This window comes from Arachis ipaensis, chromosome B03 (genome assembly GCF_000816755.2).
Source record: "Arachis ipaensis cultivar K30076 chromosome B03, Araip1.1, whole genome shotgun sequence".
Taxonomy (NCBI): domain Eukaryota; kingdom Viridiplantae; phylum Streptophyta; class Magnoliopsida; order Fabales; family Fabaceae; genus Arachis; species Arachis ipaensis.
The window spans coordinates 26,537,293-26,548,166 of record NC_029787.2 but is presented as its reverse complement, the minus strand read 5'-3'; the positions used below and the strand labels follow the sequence as shown (position 1 = coordinate 26,548,166).

Genomic DNA, 10,874 nt, shown 5'->3' with positions numbered 1-10,874 from the left:
ATATGTATTTTTCTTGCATTTCTTGTGCTCATAATAATTATATTTTTGTTGTAGAAATTGGATCAGGAGAGTGAGATTCCATCACCAAAAGAGTTAGGAAGTAGGTCTTTTGGAACAAGCAACAAGGAAGCATGACCTTACTTGATATGTTAAGACGTATATTAAGGATTATATGTTAAGATGTATTATTAAAAAATGTTACTTTGACCTTTGTTGGATTATGACTTTTGGATCATGTATGAATTAAAAATCATCTTATGATGTTTGATTTATGACTATGCCTTTTAATTATTACGAGATTTTTAAGTGAGTTTCAAAAATATCACTTTAAATTGGTGGTTTCAATCTTATTTTAAAAAGCATAAAATTGTCATCATAATTAGGTACAAACGGCGGTTAGAAACTCCCATTTTAAATGAAAACGACGCCATTATACCCTGGTAGAAACGGTGGTTAAAAACTGCCATTTTAAACGAAAATGGTGCCATTATATTTTGGTAAAAATGACGGTTAGAAACTGCCATTTTAAACACAAAAGATGCCATTAAAATTTGGTAAAAATGGCGGTTAAAAACTACCATTTTAAACACAAAAGATGCCATTATAACATGGTAAAAATGGCGGTTATAATGGTAAAAATGGTGGTTTCCAACCGCCATTTTAAACAAAAGTGATGCCACAACATCCTGGTAAAAACGGCGGCTGTTCAAAAACTGCCATTTTAACCCTAAAAAAATCGCCGTTTTATCCATAGATAATTGTGGCAGTTTTCTGAAAACCGCCATAATAACCAGAATGGCGCCCAGAATAACGGCGTTTCTTGGAGGCGCCATTTTCGGTAATAATGGCGGTTCTAACCGCTGTAATTTTCAAAAATAACCGCCATTTTAACCCTATTTTTTGTAGTGTCAATTAAAAGGAAAAAAAGTATAGGGATCTAATTGAAAATTTTGCGAAATTATAGGGACCAACAGAGTAATTAAACCTCTTGTATTATAGGGACCAACATTAGTTATTGATATAACAGATGCATTTTCATACAAGATGTTTTCGCGAAATTATCGGAGATTTGAGACAACTTTGATCCCGTGCATTTGCGTGAATCCTCATTCTAGTATAGATTTGAATTTACTGACTTTATAACTTAATGTACATAAAAAAGTTTAAAACTTGGCAGCATTTTCGCCAATTCAATCGACGCTAAAAGCTTAAAACGAAAGTAAGCCACAACATGTATCCATCATTCAATCCCCATCCGAACCGCCTACACTGAACCCATCTGATGGTCACAAAGTACGATCCGCTTCATTGTATTTTATTGGCCAAATCGTCAAGCCGACCTATCGCAATATTTTAAGTGTTGCAAGTTGACCCTTCGCTTATTTTTTATTAGTTCTCTCGTGGTTTCTCTCTTTCTCTCTCTCTCTCCATCTAACCTCACTGAAGCATAGGCTATTTCCAAACCTCGAATTGAACCAAAGCGTTAAGTTTAATCCATGGCAGGTAGAGGCAAAACCCTAGGATCTCGCAACACCAAAAAAGCCACCTCTCGGAGCAACAAGGCCGGTCTTCAATTTCCCGTTGGTCGTATCGCGCGATTCTTGAAAGCTGGAAGATATGCTGAGCGTGTTGGTTCCCGCGCCCCCGTTTACCTCGCTGCTGTCCTTGAATACCTTGCGGCCGAGGTAACTTTATCTTGATTGGTTTCAATGAAATCCTTAATTTATCTTCTTCCCCTTTTGGTAATTCTAGAATTTTGGAAGTTGGTGAATTTTTCCATCTTTGCAAATTCTCAATGATTTGCGTTTATGGTTGTGGTATTTTCCTTTTAGAATTTTGGTTTGATTAGGTGTTTTTATGGATTTCATTTGTAAATTTGAGATATTGAATCTAGGGTTTGATATTGGTTTTTAAAGTTTTTAATTGGGGCAAATGCATTCCTTTCTCAACAATATTATTTGCTTTCACTATTGCTTTAATGTTTTGAATATAGGATTTGTTAATCAAAATCGAGTATAAATATTTCATTAAGATGAAATTTCTTCAATTATTATGGCCTTTTCAGGTTCTTGAGTTGGCTGGGCATGCTGCAAGAGATAACAACAAGACTAGAATTGTGCCACGTCACATTCAATTGGCGGTTAGAAATGACGAAGAGCTGAGAAAACTTCTTGAAGATGTCACAATTGCCAATGGTGGTGTGCTGCCCAACACCCACAATGTAACGAGCCAACACCTTGAAGGCATGACCAGTGCTAGTGGCTAGGCACTACTATTTGGCTTATCTGAGGGACTCTAGACCATATATCAATATATAGATATGAGCTTGTGTCACTTTAACGAGATCGTGTGTTAGTCAGCTATGATGAAATAGATATGAGTTAGGCAAATAATATATAAAGCATACAAAAATAGAAAGCATAGTAATATCATACATATATGCTCGGAGACTCGGTTTATTACATCACCATAGTTCATACAAAAATATATCACTGCTTATTTATATTAAATATTTACAGACTCTGGTACTTATACTAATAGGTCTTGGCTCAAATAAGAGCCACCCTACTCTAAAATCGTTTTAGAATAAAATAATATATAAATTATAATTAAACACCCTAAAATATAATTATAGTCTAATATAAATATTAAAAGATCCAAAGTACATCAGCAACCCTAAAACATCAACACCAGTATATTATCGAACAGCAACAATAAAATAGCAACACATTATAAAACACTAAAATAGCAACACAGTACATTATCAAAACACTACACCAGTACATTAGCAACATCATTCAGCAAGGCAGTGATGACACTAAACTAAACACTAAAAACAGGAAAATGAGTACATTAAAGTACTACTAAACAGATACGGTAAGCAATAATAATAATAATAATAGCAGAAAGAAATTGCTTAGGTTGTAAATACTAAATATACAAATCTAAAAGCTAAGCCTTATATCAAATGCATGGCTCTGGTTTTTCTCAAGTTGCCATGTACGTTAAATAAATGGTCCACACATATGCACATGAACTATTCAGCTGCAGCAATTGTAAAAGCAGCAATGGTAAACCATTAGCATATCAGAAAAAATAGTGACTGAATTGAAGCTATATATCAATTAAAAACCCTAGAAAAGCAAAAGAAACATAGAAGTTATTAACAAATGCAACTTCATCTATGTTTATGAACCTGTAAATGGACTGGAGCAAATTTAAAAGCAACAAAATCAAAATAGGAGGATTGGTAGGCAAGTTATTATTCACAAATGCATTGTTAGCAGCAATTGCTTATTGATTAATACTATCATCCATAACTGAAATTAATAAATCATTCACAAAATTGAAAACAGCAGCAGTACAAATTATCATTCAGCAACAAACATTATTACATTACAAAACAGCAACAAGTAATCCCTAATCACACTAAACCTGAAATTTCAACAACAGCAAGTAATGCCTAGTCACACTATACCTAAAATTTCAACAAACATTACAAAATAGCAACAACTAATCCCTAGTCAAACTGAACCTGAAATTTCAACAGCAGCAAGTACAACAACAAGTAATCCCTAATCACACTGAACCTGACATTTCAACAGCAGCAAGTAATCCCTAATCACACATTCACACTAAACCTGAAAGTTCAACAAACATTACAACACAGCAACAAGTAATCCCTAGTCACACTGAACTTAAAAATTTCAACAGCAACAAGTAATCCCTAATCACACTAAACCTGAAATTTTAACAAACATTACAAAATAGCATCAAGTAATCCTTAATCCCTAAACAAAAATGTCAACAATGATTTGATTGTCAATTTTAGCAGCAACAAGAAATTTTCAACAAAAATTTCAAGAAGTAAAGAAAGAGTAGCAACACAAAATCAGCAAAAATTAGCAACTTGACAGTTTCACATTAAAAATCAACAAACAGAGGCTCTGAGAGAGAAGACTAAGACACGAACAAGAACTGAAGAAGTGAAAGCAGTGGCACTAAACTTCGACGGAGACATGGACGGCGACCGGGGAGACGATAGCGAGCTGCTCTAAGCCAACAAAACAGAGAAGTCACGGAGGACGGACGGAGGACAAGGGGAAGGAGGACACCGAGCTACAAGAGAGGGCTTGGCCACGGACGACGCTGACAGCACGGACGGCGGCAGCACTGCGGCAGAAATGTTGTAGGGAGAACCTAGGGTTTTGGTTTGGGGATTTAACTTTGCTTCAGAGTAGAGTGATTCACGAATTGGTAGGGGGTTGTTGGGGAAAGGGGTGAGGATGTAAACTGTAAACGCATTAACACAATGTTGGGTTTTTTTTCCCTCAAAAAAATCAAAACAACGTCGTTTATCAAGAACCGGTGGGTTACCGGTCCGGTCCAACCAACCGGTTCCCGGCCGGTTCGGCGGTTTGACAGTGGTTTTCCAAGAGACGGTTATTAGTGATGGATTGAACCGTTTTTACTGCCGATTCTCGGTTGGACTGGTTTAACCGGCCGATCCGGTCCGATTTTCAGAACCTTGCTAGGACCAACTCTAACTTATATAGAAATATGTACAAAAGATACTAGTCCGCTAAAAGTCTATACAAAGCAAGGGAAAAGACTACTACTACTATTACTGCTGGTCATAGATCTCTGGTAGCTGAAAGAACACAAAACGCTGAGCTGAGGTAGAAATAGAATGAGTCATCCTGACATGCCAGTAATGTTGTTCCTGCTTGCCTCCCATCTGCTCTCTCCTTTCCTATCTCAAAAGAACTGGAGTATAGATCAGCCATCATTTGATCAATCCATATCTGTGAGTCCTCCTCCATCGAGGATGATGATGATCTAACGCCCCCAAAGATTCCAAGTCCGTCAACACCTTCCTAAGGTTTGTTGATTGGCTTGGCTGCAGGGGATGGTGATGGAGTAGCGAGCATAGTTACATCGGAGACCACTAGCTTTTGAGCATAATCGAACCATGGTGGGTACTCTGACTAATAGATAATAGGGGATTCCGGCTCAGGCTCCACAATATTCAAAGGGTATGGAGGGAATGGGTACTAGCATGTGCCAAGGTGGAGCTCGGATAGCATGTCGGGGTCAAAGTCTTGACTGAGTAAAAGATGAGAGAATGGGCGGTTTGGAAGGTAATAAGTACGAGTACATGGAGTTCCCTAGAACACTGCGCCTCCCATTGCGGGATCTATGTATCGACCATATGCTGTATATTTAAAGAAGATTATGAATGTCCCCATCTGCGAACATGGAAAAATAAGGGGAGAACCTAAGGTTCCCAATAGGACATTACATGAAAATCCTAAAAGGTCCGCAGCCTAAGTCTAAGCATTCACGAGGTTACTACAGTAATTCACACAAATAAGTACAGTCACAGGTGTATAATAGAATAACAATCACAGATGCAAGCAATTATGAACATAGAAAAATGAAACAACCAATTATGATGAATGTCTGGTCCTATGCAGGCCATGAACTCATGCATCGGTTGACTATCCGCAACCCGACATTACCCTGCCTTACTTCCGAATATGGTTACTTCATTGTGTATAGTTAGCATGCGGGTGCCTCATGAGTTTTCAATAAACCATGTACACTCGCAACACTTTTTGAAAGAATCGTCGAAACATAATGTGCTCACAGTGAGTAACAGCCCATACAATAGGCATCCCCATATTCATATAGTCTTTGACTAGGCAGAATGGAAGTCTGCTATAGCAGGCAGCCTCTAGCACCCTGGGATTTACAGTTTCTCTCTAGAGTAATTTTATTGAAAATCTCCTTTCTTCCCTTTTTAAATAATAACTCTTATGCCCGATTTCTCTTCCTTGATTACTCTAAGCCTTTAGTTGTAAAACCCAAATAATTAATAAATAATTACTCATAAATTAATATTTATTTTAGAAAATTAGAAAATGAATTTTATAGTTTAATATGATAGAGCTAATTAAAATAAAAATTTTGACACCAATTTTAAAGAATTTGGCTCAAGATTGGGCCGAACGGGCCAAACTGATCGAGGGCCCAAACCAAACTCGTGGGCCCAACCGACTCACTTAATAAAGTGAGTTCAGCTCTTTCTCTCTCCATTTTGCATGCTGGAATCGCTGAAGCTCAGCTATAGGAAAGGAAGAACACTTTCCAAAACCTAACCCACACTTAGATAATCAAATCCACTTAACTTTTTTATTCGGAGCTTCGATCGTTGCAACGTTTGTGGCCACGCGACCGCAACGTTGAGCTCTACAAAGCCCAGTACATTATAAGGTATGAAAACTACTTCTATGTTTCAGTTTCCTCCTCCCTAAATTTTGAATTTAATGAATAATTATGTTGAAAATTGTTTAATTTCGGTGTTTGGGTTCGAATTAGCTTGCGAATTTTGTTGGGTATGGCTCACTTGAGTTGTGGGCAAGGTAAGAACCCTAACCCTCTTGTAAAAATTTTGAGATTTTAAGTTTAGAGATTAATTATAGTGATATATGTGGTTTAGATTGAATGTTGTTAGTAAAAAAATCAAGTGGAGGTCAAAACTTGTGATATTGGAGCTTAATTGAGGTCTTGGAAGCTTGGAGTAGGTTTTTGGTGTTGGAAAATCTGTTTGGGAGATGTTGATCCTTGAAAGTTTGAGGAAAAAGTGAAATGGAAGTGTTCCGGGATTGATCGGAAAATCGGTCAAGGTATGATTTCGGTTTCTCGTATTTAAAATGTAATATAATGTGAAAACATAGGCTAGTGACCCTAGGATATGAATTGAATTTGTGATGTTGTTGATTAGTTGAAATGGATAGTATTGATTATGTGGTTATTGATTTTTGAGGGTGTAATTGATGTCCTTGTTGTTGATGCATGTGATTTGTATATGATGATGATTGGTATATATAAAGGTTGATTTGAAGTTGATATTGTACTTGATATGAATATTTGATGTATTATATTGAATATTGTGAAATTGAAAGTATTGGATTAGAATTTGATGAAAATGGAGAATTTGTAGGATGATGGATGTATATGGTGTATTGTTGAACTTGAAATATTAAGTTGAGAATTATGAAGGGTGCTGAATTGGTAAGGGTTTGGGTTGATTTTAAAAAGGGATTGAAATTGGTATGTTTTGAAAATGGAGGTTTTGTAAAGTTTTACAAAAACTATGATTTTGACCAACTTTGGCAGAGCATAACTTGATCTCCGGACCTCCATTTTGTACCAAACTTGTTTAGTAAAGAAAATTTGGTCCGAGATGTTTACACCGTTTAAAGAACGGAGGGAAAATGTTTTGAAATGAGAGAGTTATGCTCGATCAAAGTTTGGTGTACAAAGTTAAAAATTTTGGACTTAGCATCTTTTCAAACTTTTGCTATGCATGTGTACACGAAGGACACACATGACGCAACCAGTGGCTACGGCCTCGAGGTCTCGCATACGCGGGGTGTGTGTCGCATACGCGAGAATGGCATTTTCTTGGTTGCGTACGCCACCACATGGCACGCGACGCGAGCAATCATTTCGGGTTGAAGAGCTCGCATACACGAACCAGTGATGCGTACGCGAGCAGTCCAGTTTTGCCAGGTGTGTACGCGAAAGGGAGCACGCGATGCGAGCATATGCTTTGGGCTATGCTCCTCGCGTACACAAGCCCTTGTTTTTTTGAAACTATGATTTTTGACTTTTAACCCATTCCTCCTGCTTTCAAAACCTTATTTTCTCTTGTTTAAAGCCTGGCAGGTGGATTTTTGGGTAATGAAGTATCATGAGGGCTGTAGGGAAGGTAACTTGTGGATGCAGTAAGGTGTGAATTAGTGATGAATCATGACTAATGATGATTATGTGAGTTTGTTGATGATGATGTTGGAAGTGCTGTTTATGTTATGAGTCGGATGACTGTATATGATAATGAATTATGGCTGGTTATGGATTATGTCATGAGCCGAATGGCTGTATTAATATTGAATTATGGCTGAGTATGAATATGTATAATTATTGATTTTGATAATGTGATTGTGGCACTTCCAAATATCTGAGATACGAGTTTCCCTGGGCAAAAGCAGTGGCTAGCCACCACGTGCTCTAGGTTGAGACTCGATACTCTGCTGCCCCTATGTCGTAAGTGTGGCAGAACACTGTGAAAGTTTCGGATGAGCTCGCCCCCGTGGAATAACGCCGGTGTGTGTGTGTGTGTGTGTGTGTGTGTGTGTGTGTGTGTGTTATGTGTTTATGATTGAGAATTACTCGAGTTGGGGATGCACGACAGAGGGACAGTCCAATGGTTAGCTACTAAGACTTGTCGGGTTGGCTTTATAACCGACAGATGAGACTCATCAGCCACTGAGACAGGCATGCATTATATGCATCTATATGTTTGTTTGGTATGCCTTATTTGGATTGCCTAAGTGATTGTATAAACTAATTGCTACCTGTTTACTTGATGTATATGCTTTCTACCTGTGATTTCCTTGCATGTAATAATTGTGTTTGTAACATGTGATTCTGGTAGTAGTTGGGAGGTTCGGAGGAGTTGGAAAGGGGAGTTTTAGATAGACTGAAGACCCTTAACTAGTTGCCTATTTTATTCTATGGTTTAGTTATGTTTATAAGATTTAATTATATGTTGAAAGTTCTAGGATTGCCGTTGGTTTTCCCAAGACATTATATGTTAGATATATGAGCACTGTTACCATGCTGAGAACCTCCGGTTCTCACCCCATGCAGATTTTGTAGTTTTCATATGCAAGACGTGAGGTACCTCGCGAGGCATGCTAGAATCTTCTGATAGCGAAGATCTTTGGGCTTTTGGGGCTTATTTTGGTTATATGTATATATGTATCTACTTATTATCTCCACTATTATGTATATGATGTATTAACTTCCTCTTAGAGGTGATTTTAGAGAAACAGGTTCTGTAAACTTTGCATTTAGGTTCTTTTGGGTTCTCTTATATTTATATATATACACTTATGTGCTCTGGCCGGTTTAGCCTTTGCAAGCTGAGTCTCGAGCTTTGATATTTGTATCCTGGAACTATCTTTTGTTTATATCCATGTTAACTTAATTTTACGTTACTTCGGTTACTTTGTTGCTTCGATTTAACAATTTTGCTTTACCTTTTCCTTCAAAGGTTCCTAGTTATAAATCTTTTTCACTATATTGTATATATAATTTTACTTTTAGAGGTCGTAATGCCTCACCACCTCTGTCTTATGACTTAAGCATAAGGCTTTGTGTGGTAGGGTGTTACATTGGTCACAATTTACCATTTTTTCCCTAGCACTTTATAAATTTCTATTTTTGCCCTTTTTACACTAATCTTCGTTTTAATCATTTTCTTTAGGGTTTTAGCAATTTTTTTACCCCTAATATTAGTATTTTACTATTTTACACTTCTAATTTTTCTAAAAGATCTTTTTACCGCTCATTAAGTTAATTAATCATTTTTATATTTTACTTTAGTCCAAAATTACCATTATGTCTCTAAGTGTTCTATATTTTATCTTTATAGCCTTATTTAGTGTCATAATTTACCAAATTATTCCTAGAACTCTTCTTTGACCAAATTATTCCTAATACTTTTAATTAATACCAATTTTACCCTAGTGACATAAAAGACTATTTTATCCTTCATTAATGTTCTTACTTGTTTAATTACCACCTTTTTCACTTATGTCCTTAACTTTTACTAAAATTTTTATTTAGGCCCGAATTTATTTAATTATAATTTTGACCCAACTTTTTTATATAATTATAATTTTATCCCTAAAACCGCTAAGATCATATTTTTAAGAGTAGCTTATTTTAATTATACTTTTATCCTTCTTTTTATACCAAAATGATTGAAACTCCCTTTGTGCTATACCATACAATTTCAGCGAAATAAACCAGTTTTCTATCCTCTTTTAAACCTTGTTACTCAACACTTTTTATACTTTTAGTGGATGAAATTTCTGGAATTGTAGTTTATTATTTTTCTCTACTTTTAGTGACTTTTAAGGCTTGAAATTTAAATCTCAAGTGCTCCAATAATTTTTGCCTTTTCATACAAGAATCATAAGCATCAAAACTTCATATTTTACATATTTAACAAACCAAAAAAACAGAGATGCTTAATACAATTTCTAGAATTATAGTTTAGGCACAAAATCACCACAAAGCGGCTCATATGAACACAAAATTAAGCACAAAGATATGCTAACCAATCCTAACCCTTACTGTAGCACCTTACGACACAGAATTTTACGCTATAGTTATAAATCAATGGTAACATTACGACATTTAGAAAAGAAAATACATATATAGTTATAGAATGATGTATAACTAAGAGCCCGTAAAGAAAATAAACACTGAAAACCGTTAAATCCACATAGACATGTTAAAGCGATAAACATCGTATACAAAAGTGGAATATATATATATATATATATATATATAGAAGAAAAGCATGATAGAATATTACAATACTAGAGAATATACAAAATAGATAACCTATCTCTCCAACAAAAGCCCCTAAGAGGAATTTAAGTTTTACAACAATATATTTTTAAAAGAGGAGAGAACTCTAGAGCAAAAATAAATCTAAAAAAATTCTCTTCGCTTTAGAGTGGGGATGACATGAAAAAGGAGTTTTAGGATATGATATTGTTTTGAGAGTTGACAGAATCTTGAGGATTGGGAGCTGAGATAGGAAGCGTTACCCTCCCCTTATTTTCTTATAGTAATTGAATTTTGAGGGCAAAATTCCTAATTAAGTGGGTATGATGTAAACTCCGGGTAATTAATAAATAATTAATCAATAAATAAATTATTATTCAAAAAAATTAAAAATTAAATTTGATAAGTCAGGCGGATAAAAATAATTAAAATACGAATTTTAA

The 10,874-nt window shown here is 35.8% G+C and overlaps 1 protein-coding gene across 1 annotated transcript; it reads left to right on the top strand.

The window, feature by feature from the left end:
- On the top strand, nucleotides 1,377-2,467 carry LOC107632846 (histone H2A.6-like). Its single transcript, XM_016336488.2, has 2 exons — nucleotides 1,377-1,685; nucleotides 2,066-2,467. Exons 1-2 carry the CDS (start codon nucleotides 1,497-1,499, stop codon nucleotides 2,264-2,266), a joined length of 390 nt encoding a protein of 129 aa, XP_016191974.1. The 5' UTR covers nucleotides 1,377-1,496; the 3' UTR covers nucleotides 2,267-2,467.

Excerpts from the sequence above, each read along its gene's own strand:
- LOC107632846 (XM_016336488.2), top strand. The coding sequence starts at position 1,497 with ATGGCAGGTAGAGGCAAAACCCTAGGATCTCGCAACACCAAAAAAGCC. Across the intron at positions 1,686-2,065 it reads TTGAATACCTTGCGGCCGAG|GTTCTTGAGTTGGCTGGGCA; the intron begins GTAACTTTATCT and ends TGGCCTTTTCAG.